This window comes from Halichoeres trimaculatus, unplaced genomic scaffold, assembly GCF_033239565.1.
Source record: "Halichoeres trimaculatus isolate MK-OKI-2021-1 unplaced genomic scaffold, fHalTri1.1 fHalTri1_scaffold_9, whole genome shotgun sequence".
NCBI classification, from domain to species: Eukaryota; Metazoa; Chordata; class Actinopteri; order Labriformes; family Labridae; genus Halichoeres; species Halichoeres trimaculatus.
Window position 1 is genome coordinate 13,906,377 of NW_027437188.1, and position 15,236 is coordinate 13,921,612.

General features: G+C 42.1%; 1 protein-coding gene across 2 annotated transcripts in view; it reads right to left on the minus strand.

The window, feature by feature from the left end:
- Positions 1-323: 323 nt before the first annotated feature.
- The window catches only part of pou2af1 (POU class 2 homeobox associating factor 1), a 44,441-nt gene continuing 29,528 nt past the window's right edge, over positions 324-15,236 (minus strand). Inside the window, exons 2-5 of one of the 2 annotated variants that reach the window (XM_074679746.1) lie at positions 11,612-11,739; positions 1,956-1,992; positions 1,554-1,867; positions 324-1,446 (exon numbers count right to left, since the gene is read on the minus strand). In XM_074679746.1, coding sequence (XP_074535847.1) covers positions 1,036-1,446; positions 1,554-1,867; positions 1,956-1,992; positions 11,612-11,739 — 890 coding nt within the window. In that variant the 3' untranslated portion in view covers positions 324-1,035. Of the gene's footprint in view, positions 1,447-1,553; positions 1,868-1,955; positions 1,993-11,611; positions 11,740-15,236 lie in introns of those variants that run through there. The other variant, XR_012599119.1, reaches the window with a different exon arrangement.

Sequence of the window (15,236 nt, forward strand, 5' to 3'; positions counted from 1 at the left end):
CTGCAAATCTTAGCTGGAAAAGAGTAAATAAAGGCTGTTTTAACAACCTGCTGTGACTCACTTTGACAACTCTGTTCACACTGCAAAAACTGACGTCTACACAAGTGTTTGTGTCACATCTGCAAGAAAACATCATATGAGCCACATTTACCTAATAGATCCAGAAACATGAATTATTTTAATATATTTACTAATAAAAATTAAGGCCCAAATGTCTAAAGTGGTGAAAACCTGACAAGCACATTTTTCTGACCCCACTTGCAGATTAATTACTCTTTACAAGCAATTCAGGCATCATTTTATTTTTTAATATCTTGAAATTAGGCAAATTTCTGGACTTGTCAGATAAATGTGGCTCAAATTAAGAGTGATAATATGTTTATACTGGGATTAAGACATAAAAATTAGAAAAAAAAAAAAAAAACTTTAGAAAAACGATCACTTGTTGCTGATATTACTTTTGTGGGTCAAAGACAGACAAAAGTATTAATTTTATTCAGTTTCATAAGAAAACAATAGTCTTTACAGGAGCTTTAAGCTTCAGAAACAGCCATGACTCCTGTCTTTTCAAAGCCACCTCTAACGAATTGTCTCCCATGAAGTCAGACTTTGAATTTTGTTTTTTATTCTTGGTTTTGTAGGAGCTGAAATCAATCTTTAAAACAGAAAAGATAAAATATTCTCTCTGATCACAGCAGCAATTGGTCAGATTATCTTAATTTCTTGGATGTAAAATTAGAGTTTTTGTCTGTGGGGTTCGGTGACATCGATGAGAGCAATGCTGCATCTCCTATGATAATAAGAAAAGGTCCAAGTCTGAAGTCATAAAAATTCCTATGTTATGTTTTTCCTGAGTTGCATTTGGAGTGCTGTATTAACCTGTCGCCCACACAAAGAAACCAAAACAATGATTTTATCTTCTAGTCTGTGAGTTCGGGGTGGTCAAAGTCAGATTCAAGCTGCAGCTACAAAACAAAATTTGTTGAATGACTTCAGAGAGTCTGAGAAACAACATGAGATACTTGTGTCTTATTTTCAGATATCAGCAACGAACAGAGAGCCACTGTAAGAGTCCTTATCCTCTTCTTCACCATCATCCTTCTGCTCCTCCAGAAGTTTATCCAGGAGACTTGGGGACTCAGACTCCACATCCTGGTCTTCATCCAGACACTGGGACTCGGGGTCCAGGTGGTCTGAGTGCTGCGGGGGCTCCAGGGTCTGCGGCAGAGGATCAACCCCCTGAGGGATCATGGTGGCCAGAGACATGGGCATGGGCATGTGGACCAGAGGAGACCCAGGCAGGGCTGTAGGGCCGGGAGCAAACTGGACCCCTGCGTTGGGCATGGTGGAGATGGTGGTGAGGGGCGGGGCCCAGGGCAGGTAGGTGAGCCCAGAGTCTGGGAGCTCCATCTGAGGGAGGGAGGCTGCTGGGGCCACGGGGAAGGTCTGGAAGAGTAAAAAACAGGACCTCAAAGCTTCGATATGATCATTTTTAAAAGTATGGCCTCGTAATACTTAAAGTTTTTGTCCTCAGTCTGTTGTCTGTTACTCACCCCAAAGTTGGTGAGCAGTGGTGTGTGTGTGTAGGTCAGCATGGTGTAGCTGGGACATAGAGTCTGCATGTAGACATCCGCGCTCAGGGTGGGGGTGGTGGTGTAGGCTGGAGCCTGAGCTGCTGAATGCTCCTGCTGGTTGTAGTCTGACAGAGACCATGGGGTCACTGCTGCCTGCAGGCCGCCACCGCTGCTACTACTGCTGCTGCTGCTGCTGGCAGGAGATTTCCATCCTGCACACTGCTGCCCTGCTTCACCTCCTGCAGGCGACGCCTCAGCCGGTGAGCCGGCTGCGCCATCAGAGCTGAAGATGCCTGGTTGGAAAAACAGGCAGAGACTCGTGTTACAGGAATCAGTCATTATGGAAACAGTCGGATGCAGATGTCAGGATTGAACACGTACCTCGTGTGTACGGTGTTGGGTTGTGTGCGACCACATCCTGCAACAAAACACATTAGAGTAATTAAAACAGAACATCCAGCATGTCAGCAATCTGCAGCAGAGCCATAAACACATGTTTGTGCTCATTCTGATGTTGATACATAAATACAAAGTATTTACAATTGAACCGATCGGTCCAGGTGTGAGCAGCAGGTGAGTCAGGGTTAATATTTAAGTGTGTGTTTGAGTGTGTTTTGAAGAGTAAGCTGCTCTGTTTGCTCCTGCAAACTGAAGCAGTGAGGTTGGTTTTATCAATAGTCACATATAAATCACTGGTTGTTTTGTTGTTTATGTTTTATCTTGTGTTTCGTTTGCAGATAAAGAGTTGCTCTGAGTCTCATGACGTGTTTGTTTTTGTTTGATCATCTGGGCTCTCCATCAGCCCTGTGTTTTTAAAGACGCTGTACAAATAAGGTTCTCTTTGTTGTTTTTGTTTTGTAACTGAGATAGATCTTTATTACATTAGTGTGTGTTTTTGCCTCCTTTCTTCAATCTAAGCCAAACCAGAGTCATAACAATGAAAACAAACCCCACAACAGTTACTGAAAGCTCTACAAGGCTACAGTTGGATTTTCAATTCAGAAGATGGAAACAAAACATCAGTTTTAGGTCAAAACTCAAGAGTCTTATCTAAAAGTACCCATCTCTGCAAAGATCTGCTCAGAAATGATGTCAGAAAGCTTAGATTTGAACCTCATCCATTGTGCTTTTGGTGCTTATTTTCATAAACTTTAATTTTGTGCAGCTGTATATCAGTCTCAATACACAGGACCAGTGGTGTGCACTGGGCATGCAGCCCAAAGTTAAACTGCCCTTTTTGGGAAGTAAAAACGCCACATGCCCTCTTTGGGGGTGAGAATGTGCAGTGTTATTATTGTTATTTTCTCTTTTTGTCCCTGCCCTTTAAAGTGCCTGTGCACGCCGCTGCATAGGACCAATACAGCAATTGAAATCTATGCAAATGTTTGTGTTATTTTTTAGGAAGGAAAGAAAGACTTAAGATGAGCCATACTCACCAAATCCAAGACAAGCCAAAGAAATCTCTTATTTCAAGATGTTAAAAGACCAAAGTAGCACCTGAATTGGTTGTAAGGGTGAAAAAAATTTCAGTGGGCCAAGAAAATTTGATAGCCAAGTTTCTTGCAATAAGAGTAAAGTCTTAATCCATCAACATCATGAGCCAATAGAGGGTCCTGCTTGTCAGTCAGCAACACAATTTCCCAAGACAATGGCAAAGAGCTTAAAGTCATTTTAGCTTTACCAAAAAAGACGCCTACAATGAATAGTGCAATTTGTGCAACATCATGCAAGGGTGGCAACACCACCAACATGTCAAAGGATTTGTCGATGTACAGTGTTAAATACCAAGAGGGTCATGTCATATTTATTTACTTATAAATTCAATAAAGTTTTGACACAGAAATCCTGTAAACATGCTTTTTGTACACGTAGAATACACCGGAGGAATTGACAAGGGAATCAATAATGGCATTGGTATCAATAAAACCTTACCAATAACTATCCCTAATCTTAATAAAAGAGAAAAAACAAGTATGCTTGTCATACATTGGCTCTTTCAAAGCACTTCAGGCACCATGTTTGTCATTATGACATCAACACTTAAGTGGGTTTCAGTTTTGCAGCAAAGTTTTCACCATGTGAAGTTTTGGTTGTTTTCTTCTGTTTCTGGAATTTACTCCAAAAAAGTTGCTAAAATTGGATTCAGAAGAGTTTTGTCCCAATCTTCCAAATGTAGTGTTTTAGTAGAAAGGTCCTTCTTTGAGTAAATTGGGTTTGGCACATCTCAGTGTGGTGACTCTGTCTTAGAGCAGAGTAAATGGATAAGGCAGTGTGAATTTTCCTGTGCTGAAGACTCTTCTTCGTTTCAGATTACCATCTGAATAGATTTCTTGCTGTGTTTGCAGAACTGCACAACTGGACAAGCAGCGACCAACCGTTCAGCCAACACCAGGGCATGTGAGCACTCGAAGATACACTCGAGAGTGTAAACTGATAAGTTAATCCCCACTGTTATCCCAAAACATGTCATGTAAGATGAGCTGTAATCCCTCTGAGGATAGGGTCCACACAATGACAGCTGGTTTCATGATTTTGTCCTGAACTTTGAGGCACTTCCTTACATAAGATTTCACACCCTGGTCCTGAAAGAGAAAATAAACTGTAGGTCCATCTCTTCACTCATCTCCTCTGCCTCTCTGATGCTGAATTTACACACCCTGATGTTAACTGTGACAACCATGTGTATTTAATCTGCCCTGAAAGCTTTCTGTCTGCACAGCGGGGTTAATGTATTTGCCCTGTTAGCGCTCTCTGAGGGTGAGTGTGTTTAGAGAAGTGGTAAAACACATAATCTATCAAGAAAAAGAAGAATGACAGAGTAAACAGGGGTGGTAATGACAGCTCGTGTCAGTGCTCAGGGGTCCCTGCACACCAGAAGCAGTGACGCAGCATTGTGTGGGTTGGATGGATCCAACGGCAGAGCCAAGACTGCAGTTCTTCAAATGACCACGTAAGGCTGGCTCTAAAATGGGATAATCTGAATTACACCTGATGGTGAAATCTCGTCTTTTTAATTTGTGTGCTTTTATTTTGAAGGGGATAATGTCTCTTGACACTTCTTTAAACTAGGTGGTGATAAGGCTCTGTACACTGCAAAAAAAGAAAAGTTGAGAAAATGCAAAATTGTAAGGCAAAAAACTTTAACAAATTTTTTAGCTAAGCTCTTAAACTTAAATTTTTTGAGTTTTGGTTTTAAGTTTGCTGAACTCACTATTTTAATTTGTATTTGCTGAACTGGAAGTTGTGCTAACTCATGTTTTCATATTGTAATTTCACATTGGCTAGGCGCTGCCCAAGTGGCTGCCTGTTGCTGCAGCTCTCTCTTCCTTGTCAGTTTCTTATAATTGTTTCATCTCTTTTCGTCATCTTTGCATTTGGAGTGGGTCATTACTTTATATGTCTCATTTGTTGGTCATGGACACCAAACTGGTTTTGTCTTCAGTGATATTTTTTCCTATTTTGGTCCTGTGATTTTTCTGGAGATCCTAAATGTAACCATGGACGCTTTGCTTACATGTGAAATCAGCTGTTAGCAGCCTGTAGCATGTCAATGCTAACTGGTGCAAGGCCTAATGTTTCCCCACAAGGTGAGGAGAAGGAGGTGAGGACGACGTGCTGGTTCTCAGGTGTGAGCTAAGAAGTGACGACATGGACCTGTCCTTCCATCCATCGTTATTGGGAACATTAAGATCTATCTCCAATAAGATGGACGAGCTAGCTGTGCTAACCCAGCAACAGAGGGAATACCAGAATGCAGAGTCGCATCATGCTATTCACAGACATGGCTAACGGAGCTAACATCAGACACCAACGCCATATTGGAAGAGCTTCACCTGCTGTGAGCAGACAGGATCCAGGAGACAGAGATGGAGCATGACTGAAGAAGCTCAGTCCTGGACCCTGTGGAGGTGGAGGCTGGCTGAACTGGACAATGATGGACAAGCTGTCATCATCTATTTTCTTATGGACCTTTTTGCACTTTCTATACACTTTCTTACTTTTGTTTTCCTCTATTGTTACTTTGACTCCTACTGAATTTCCCTTCGGGGATAAAGTCTATTCTATTCTATTCTATTCTATTCTATTCTATTCTATTCTATTCTAATAACTTAAAATCTGAACTTCTGGTAACTAAACCTAATTTATAGATACTTATAATTTCACATTGTACTAAATTAAGTGTTCATGCAGCAGACATGGTTTTTCTGACTCCAGTTGACAGCGCTATTTCAGCGGCCAAACAAGAAAACTTTACTTTCTCTACCTCCAATGCTCTTTGATCTCCAATCTTCAGCACAGAGACATCTATTTTTTTCAGTGCTTCCATGTCATAAATTCAGTGGTTTAGACCAGCTGATTTGTGAATATTCAAGAGGTTGTTGTTTAAGTTGTGTCTGTTTTAGGCCACCAGATTGATCAGTTCCTAAACAGACCGATGCAGTGGTTTGCCCTGGCACCCACATTTTATAAATTAATTAGATGTGAACGCAGCCATTAACTTGTCTTTACACCCAAATCTGTGCCAATTCTCATATTAATAAATGAGGGCCATTCAGAGGACAGGAATCAAGAGCATGTCAGGGACATAAATCAGATCACAGTCATGTTATTGTCTCTTTTGTTCCCAATGAAAACAAGATTAGACTGTGGTAAATCTACAAAGTTGCTTTAGTTTGACAGATAGAAATCTCTCAAAGCCACCACCTCAAATAGCCTTTCCTAGAGTGTGGAGAAAACTTTTTGTGAACTGGTTCATTATCCAGCAGAAGAATTAGTGAACTCTGCAAAGTGCTGATAACTCTCTCTCCTCTCAAAGCAGCTCTAAAATTACACCTGGCTTCAAAAACTCCAAATTTAAGCCTCAAAGTGCTGGTTAAAGGACCAACAAGTACTTTGTGCCCATCATTAGCTCAGTTGGAGGTTCAGAGGCTGCCGGGCTGTCACACGCCTCACAGACCGCAGAGATGCTGAGGAGCTACAAGTGGAGAGTGAAAACAATCTGTTACTTTACAGAGACATTATGAAACACATCTAATGTCACTTTAACTTGACAAAACCACCACCTGTGCTTCTGTGTGGGGCATCAAGAAACTGTTAACATGCTGGGTTACGTCCACTCAGCTCATCAGCCTGTGTTAAATTGAAATTGTGCTGAGATATTTATTTTTTATATAAAACAGACTGGAATGAATCCTATGTGAAGCCTCTGTACGACCCACAAAAGCAAACACAAGTGCGAGGAATACCATCTATCATATTTATCAGCTTTTATATCTGTGAAGTTATTCTGAAGCCTGTAACTGCTGCCATCATGTCCATGTCAGTCAAAGCACCAAACGGCATGTCGCTGAAGCAGCCTTTGTTTGCTTTTTCACGGTAAAGACTCACAGTGAATGAAAGTTTTGAAAGCGTAAAGAAAGCAGGGAGATGTGTTTTGTCAGAAAACACGACTCAGGCATGTGTCAGACAGGATCAGCAAAGAGATAAGGAGCCACACTTTATCCACTAAGGGTGCTAAGATTGACTGAACTCTGGTTTTCTAGGATCCTGAAATAATATGGTGCTGGGTTTTTTGTTAGGATAATACAGTCTCAGGTGTCTGTAACTTGTATCCTTTTCTTAAGCCAGGAGGGGGCGACACCTCTTGTTGCAAAAGGAAGTCACATCTTTAGTTTCAAGTCTTTGATTTCCACAACATGAAGCTCATTTTACAAACCAATGTCCCTGAGTGAAAATTTGAGATAAAGCTGAGTTTATTTTAGGGTGGCTCTATTGAAATAACACAAACCCAGATTTGATCAATTCTGACCCGAGGTCTGAGTGTCAAACACCATTCATCAAAACAGTTTAAAAACAGCTCACACCACGATGGCTACTTCCAACCTGCATGCTTCCACCAGGAAGCATGACATGAAGCATTGCAAAAAAAAACACAAATAAGTTTTGAGTTTCAATTATTCATATGGAATAAAACAATAATTTATTGAAATGTGTAAAAATAAGAATCCTGGTCAGTAACAGTGAAGTTTCCTCTCTCATCACATGCAAAGCTCTAGAAATAAAACGTGACAAGAGGCAACTTGGAGACTGAACCAACCCTGAGGCTAACATTGTAATTGTTGAGAGTTTTTCCTTGAAACTAAACCCTTTTCTCTCCTCAGACCTGCTGAGAATGAAAGGACAGTGAGTAACTTTTGCAGCCCGGGGCTGTGGAGGGAAGGTTTGGTCTTAACAGCATCAACAAAGCTAAAATCGATGGTGGAGCTACAGTAAGTGCTGACTGGGTGTGTTCAACAGTAAAATGAATGCACTTAAACAAGAAACTGTGCAAATACAAGGATGTCAAAGCTCTCTGTTTAAACAATGATCTCTTTGACGTTGTGTCAGCTCGCTGCTCTTCATGTCAGGCTGAGCAGGTCTGCAAAAACAAGATGTGATTTAGAGTCAGAGGGACTGTCAGAAAAAAAACTTCAGATTACTGTGCATCAACACATTATGAGTCCTGCTCTTTAAGCTGCATCAGGGGCCCTTGGTTAAAAAAATAAAGACTGAGGTACAACACTATGTTCAGGTTGAACTCTAAAACCAAGGTAGCAATCACACATCAGCTCCTGAGGGGTGCTGCAGAGGATTCTCCGTCCAGTTCTCTGTCTGGAAAAGGACCAACAAGTGCAGAGTGTGCACGTCCATGTACATGCTCAGATTCCCCCTGTGTCCTAGACCTAAGGAGACCCTATGAAGTGCTTGTTTGGCTCAGTGGGCAATTGTGCACCCCAAGTTCAGTTCCCACCTGAGTCCTTCTATCACATGCTATGTCCTCTGATTCTGTTCTGTTTTCAACACAATTCACCTTCCTGACTCTCAACAGAAGCATTAAGAGCGCCATAATTGATTGATTTATTTTTGTTTCTGTGGTTGGTTGACAGGCTCTTTGTTATTAATGGTGTCATGTTCCTGTCTGCTGACAGAAAGAGCTGTAATGATGGAGTTCACTCACACAGAGGCCATGCAGGTGTTAAGTTCTGGTTCTTCTATCACAACAACAGCTCTCAGAGTTTAGTTTACAGCACTTGTGTACAGACTGTGTAATCATAAATCACACAAACACACACACATGGCTTTGTTAAAGATGCTATGAGGGGGATCTGTTTTAATTGCACTCCCTCGCCACCTTTTGGCCTGGAGTCTCTACACACTGTCGTAAATGAATTTTAACAAGGCGTGTGTTTGTTTTGGAATTAAATGGATGATTGAAACAAATTTTCTTTGCTCAAGACAACTTTTTACAGAATACAACGCACCAAGGTAAAGGACTTAGTACAGTGATGTAGCGCTATCGTTTGAAATGTGACATCAAGCAAACGATGCAGCAGCCGGCTATATGTTAGCAGCCTGGTGCTCTGATCCATCTGTAGGCTAACATGACGAGAAGTAAACACTGTTAGTTTGTAAGTAGTTAAGTAGCCGTTTATATTTAGCGCAGCTAGCAGTCCGGTGCACTTAAACGTGTCCGTAATGTGTAACATTAGTGAATCCTGGTTATGTCCTGTCAGTCATCTACCAAGCAGAGCTAACGAAACTTCATTCTTCATTTTATTGATAGACTCCCAAGTTTGAACAGACCACTGCAGAATAACTGCTGACTGTGGGTTGGAATAAACATTATCACTAACAGCTCAGCCCCTGTGTTATAGAGTGATACAGCTCAAGCTAAAAGCTAATTAGCTTCATAAGGATATGGCTGTTAGCGGGCTCACTAGGGTTGCCAACCGTCCCTTGAAAAACGGAATCCTCCCGTAATTGGACTTGAGCATACGCGTCCCGTGCTGAACCGATAAGGGACGCACTTTGTCCCGTATTTCTCTGAGGGTCAAACATAAACTGCTACATATTTATGGTTTCAATGAAAAGCAGGGCGATTTATACGAGAAATTACAGTAATTCCATCCCATTCCCCTCTCCCGCTCTGTGGCCAATGAGCTGACCGAATGCTCACACGTTGCTATGGCCTGACCAATGAGCTGACCGAATGCTCACACGTTGCTATGGCCTGACCAATGAGCTGACCAAACACTCACCCGTTGCTATGGCCTGACCAATGAGCTGACCAAACACTCACATGTTGCTTTGACACCACAGAATGCGGCTCGCCTCATTGGGCGAAGTGTTGTCACTTCGTGTTGTTTGGGAAGAAGATAACAGTGCAGCATGGATGTCGCTGGCATGGAGGCACAGCTCTTGGATGAGTGTAGCCAGCATAGACTGTATGGTAGCAAGAGACTAGCGCCCCACCCCACCCCCCACCCCCGCCGCTGTGCTGTGTAGCGAGAAACTACCCCCCCCCCGTTCCGTCCCGTCCCTTATCCCTCTGCCAAAGTTGGCAACCCTAAGGCTCACATTTCTGCTTCCTTTAAACTGATTTCCTGTTAGCATCTTAAAAACTCACTCTTTAACTTATTACATGTTTTTGCTGTTTTCTATCAAAGGGTAAAAGCTGGATGACCTCTCACTAGGTGTTTTTTTTAATTTTTTTGGGCAGTTTCTTGGACAGGTGATGGTAGTTAATTTTTAACATGCCAGGGTTGCCATGAACTGAACTCATGATCTAAAAATCCAAAGACCAAGAGGAAAAAGGAGAACTGAGCTCCACTTGTAGCACAAAAAGGTTAAAGATCTGATCCATCATATTTGCTCTCTCCACAGTGAGAGTGTGTGCGCGTGCTGTGTGTTGCCCTTCTGCTCTAGGAGGTGTTAATAAATATAAAGTGGGAGGGCTCTTTGGCACAGCTGCACGTTATTTTGCATAGGGCTGTGTGCCCAGCCCTGGAGCCATGCAGGGAATGGCTGTAACTGTCATGGAAAAACACCTGGATTATATAAGGACAAAATCCCCCTTCTGGCTCTGGGATAGGCCCTGGGCCCCGGCAGCTCACATCCTTACGGCCCCACAGGAGCCCTCAAATTGATGTCTGTAATTTGATGAGTAATTCTGTAGTTGGCAGAATGTCTCCTAACAGAACGGCGATCTGCTCTATGATGCTGCTCTTTAACTACCAACATTACAACACGCGTATGGGGGCTGGGCCACGAGTGTTTCTTTGATCCATGCAGAGGCCTCCCTGCTGCAGAAACCAGGAGGATCCCTGTTCTTCACCTGCGTGACGGTCCGATGAGTGAAGAATGACAGCCTGCAGTTCAGTTCTGATAAATCATCAGGGCACAATTAAGGATGTGTTAATGTGAAGCTATCTTGCTGAAAATCACATGTTTCCGTCACGCCAATGATTCTCATGAAACCTGAGCACAGAGTAACTGAAAAGCCAGGTGTCACCGCCAAAAAGCTGACACCAGGTGTTGATGTCGAGAAAACTTTGGAGGAATCAGGAAATCTCACAAGGCTGTGGTTTGAAATGTTTGATTAGTGCAACAACACATAATCCTCAGGACTGCAACTGCTAACACACGAAATCCTCTGCTTGGTATTTGTTCAGTGACTAATGATGCTGCGGTACGGTAACAGGGAAGAGGGAGGACAGAGTTTGAAGGATTCGTTGGAAAGGAGTTTCTTCAGAAGAGGTGGAGGGCAAGGAAATATTATCTATTAAAACATGAGTCAGTTGAAAATGAAAGCAATGTGTAATCTTTGATAAAATTAATTATTTCAGAGTAGGGATGGGTACCGTATAAGGTGCTCCTAAAGGTACTGACCAAAGTCCATCTGTAGTACCAAGTGCCAATTCATGTAAAATCAAAAGGTACCATGTTTAGGTACCTAAAAGCATCCTTGTGACTGTGAGGGAGTGGAGGAGTAGGAGATTCTCCATGCTGGAAATGTACATAGCACTGCAAGTTTATATAATGAAAAATTTATATGTAAAATTGAAAAACTTTGAGATTTTATTATCAAATAAATTAATATTTTTAACCACCAATACCAATACCAATTGCCAGGTACCATATTGGTACCAAATCATTTCAAATGTGAAAGCTACCCATCCCTCTTTCAGAGTCTCCTCGCTTATGCCATGTGTCCTTACTGCAGCAGGCGACGCTGTCTTGATGTTCTGCAGCTCCAGGCTCCTCTTCCTCCTCAGGAGCTCTTTGACGGGGTCTCTAACTCGAACTCCCTGGTACGGCCTGGAGCGAGCCAGAGCTGCTGGAGGTGCTGAAGGGAAGAGATACAGAGCATTCTTGAAGCTGCTTCCTGTGATTAACTGAGTTCACGGCGTTCATGTTGCTCAGAGGTATTGCTGAAGCTCACGTGCTCTGACTGTGACCTGACGCTGAGTTTAAAACAGGACATTTGATCATAGCTACTGTAAAGAGTTTTATGAAACACTTTGAAATAAATGAGGCCTGTGAATGAGCACAAAAGGTCTGCTCCCACCACAGCTCTTTCCCCACTATGCACAGGCCCTTTGTTCAGCCTGATAGCATGCCAATTTATGCTAATTAAAAGCACAGCTGAGTAAGGGGACTGATTCTTTAGTTTTCCGTGTTTTTGCTGGTACCTAAAAAAGATTAGATTTAGACCTATGACTGTTTTAGAGGAACAGTTACAGACACAAAAGGCGTTGGGAGTTTATCCTGTGGGGACCATAAATATGTTAAAGACACATCTCCAGACAGTCACGCAGAATGAAACTATACCGATCAAATCAGACACATTTTTCAGAATTCATCCCTTGGGAAAGAGGAATATCTGAACAAAACTTGACTCTAACTCTAACATCTCACTCTGGATCAAAGGGAGAAACTGACCAATGACCGGACTAACAACACAGCATGGTGAGTACGTCTTCAGTAGGATGCACTGTGTCCTGCAGCTTTGTTGTGGTGTATGTAACTTATGAAGCAATTTATATTCATATAGATGCATCCAGAAGAGAAGTGAGAGGAAATACTGTATCAAAATTCCTGCACACTCCCTAACCTGCCAAAAGGTAATTATTTACAACACCAGGAAGGAACAGAACAGCCTCAACATTTTCAAGATGTCCTGTCTCTTTCAACAGGTTGTTTGCCTGGTGACGGTCTAAGAATGAAATGTAATTTTGTCAGTGCAGGAGTATCACATTCTCCACGTCATAAATACCAGCAGCTGCAGCACATTGTAGCCACCCAAGTGAACAAATGGATGATTGTGAAATCTTTAGTCTCTAACTCATCTCTGCTACCTGAATGCTTGAGTTGACTCACCTGCAGGGTTTACCTGTACACTTAATCACTTCTGACCTTAGTTACAAACAGATTCTTCTTTTGCTTCCCTTGTATCATTAAATTCATTTATGATACTGGAAGCTTCTGTCTTCACTCTGACTAAACTGGTTTTAGCTCTCTGTTCCCTGCTCCTCCAGCCTGCTGAAGGGTTTTGGTCTTACCAAGCTGTCTCTCTAAATGTTTCCAAAAGCAGGCTGGAGACGGTGGAAGAAGCTTGGAGAAGCTTTAAATGATGACTCTCTGTTGTGTACTCCAGGCTGTGTTGACATGATTTTGAAATTAAGGATTGTTTGTTTCAGCTTTGTTTGGACATGCTGCTGCTGGATATGGGTGCTCTTCAAAAACGATTTTTCAACTCAATGATGTTTTCTTGGTTAAATGAGTTTTGAATACTTTTTAAAGTGATACAGTCTCAGGTGAATAGAAGCTATGTGCCCCCTTTGTATAGTTCATATTTTTCTTGGTATTTGGAACTTGTAATGATAGAACGTTTATTCAAATCTGAGTAAAATTTAAAATGCTTTAGTCTCGGTTTATGATTGAAAAGTCCCAATGTCATCTAGGTGGAGGGGTTCCCAATTTTTCAGCCCTTTTATCATTCCACTTTTTAAAGACTCTTATAAGTGTAAGACAGGGGTGTGCAGTTGTTTTAATGGGCAGGGGCAAAAAGGAAAAAAAAAAGAAAAAGGTTTTAAGGTCACTTTAGCACACTAACCCAGTTTACCTTCAACAAAGAAAACATGTTCGCATGGTTTAAAATAAAACACGTAATCCCTATTTGTGTTTACAAATGTGAATGAGGGACTCTACAATTTTGAGTTTTTGTAAGTTATTTCATGATGCCACTATGAGTGTTTTGTGACCCCTAGCAGTTCCCGAGCCCCACTATTTGAACCACTGATCTAAGTGGCCGTTTATACGACAACAGTTACAAGATGAAACACAAAAGTAAAGTTGGGCTTTGGCCGCTCACTTTCACAGAAACAGCATTTTGGCACACCTAAAACGCAAACTTTTGCAAGCAGCCTCCAAAGTGGATATTTTCTGAAGTTGAAATGAGACCTGTTGTGTTTGTTTTCTTTGGATGTGAGATCATAACTTTGAAATCTCTGCCAAAAGGAACAGAAAAACCCTGTCCTCAGTCCCAGTCCTCTCTTCTTGGTGTTGTGACATCCCTCACAGTGTTTGTTAACCTTTCAGTCCTCAACAGCTCCACTATGACTTCACATTATGCCTCCAGACAAGTAAACAACCAATCAATCCATCAGTCTTAGTATTAACAGGTAATGTAGGGTGAAGCATGTACATGAAGATGAAAGACGTCACAGTGATTGTTGGATATAAGTCAGGACAGGAAATGCTTTGTTGATAAAAAAGCCTCCAGCATCCTTTCCCATACCAACTGTTCCTTCCAGCCATCAGCCACTATTAAAACCATTACATTGGGGCTGTTGTTCCCAGTGCTCCTAGTTACAGTGGAGCGAGATCTATGATCCACGATGCGTCTGTTCCTGCCCTCTTCTTAACCTCTTTTGTTAGCCGAGGTATCCTGACCGTCAATCATCCAGATACCTATCTGCCGCTGATTGATTTGTTCCTAAGGGTCAGACGGGCTAAGTGTCCCCTCTCCACACCAACCGAACACAAACTTGTGATGCTCAACAGAAACATGGACTGGAAGCAGATGACCGTTTTGATAAGAGCCGCCCCCCTCAGGCTGGGCTCGGACTGCAGGCCAGGCTCGGACCACGACAGGTTTCAGTGACCTCAAGTGACCTCAGAATCTGTTTACGGCCTGTACATCAAGAGAGACTTCACAGGTAATCTCTCACATCTTTACAGGATGAAATCAAACAGTTAGATTTATGTTACATGTGGCAGAAAGAGCAATTCACCACCTCACAGGGAAGGGTGCAAAAAAGCTGAGTGTGATGACCTGAGCCCAGAGGAGATGCTTTATAGGGAGAAAAGCAGGGCACAGTTAAGTCATGGTAAGTCATGGCTGGTAAAGCCATCAGTGTTGTGCATGAACGAGCAAAAATGAGCGCATGTATTAAGCTGGCACAACACTGAAAGTTGTCTCAGCAAGTGCTAGCTTCAGGGTCAACAAGGCTTTAAAGATTCTGCTGCTTTGAAGGCTGAAAAATCAGCAAATGAGACAAAAAATGACTGTTTCATTCACAGAACACATGCACAAAATTTAATTTAGCCCAAACTGCACCGCAGCAAGGATTGAAATCAGTCTACAATACAAACAGTGAGGCAAATCTGGCCCCAAAAAGTGTTTGAAAAGAGATTTCCTGACAAGGTTCTGCATTTACCTCATAAACAAAAGAAGAACTTTTCTCTACAGTTCTGCAGAAACATGAGAGCCACAGCCGGTAAACAGTCTTACACACACACACACACATTCATGTGCACGTAGCGCTGCCAGAGGATTAG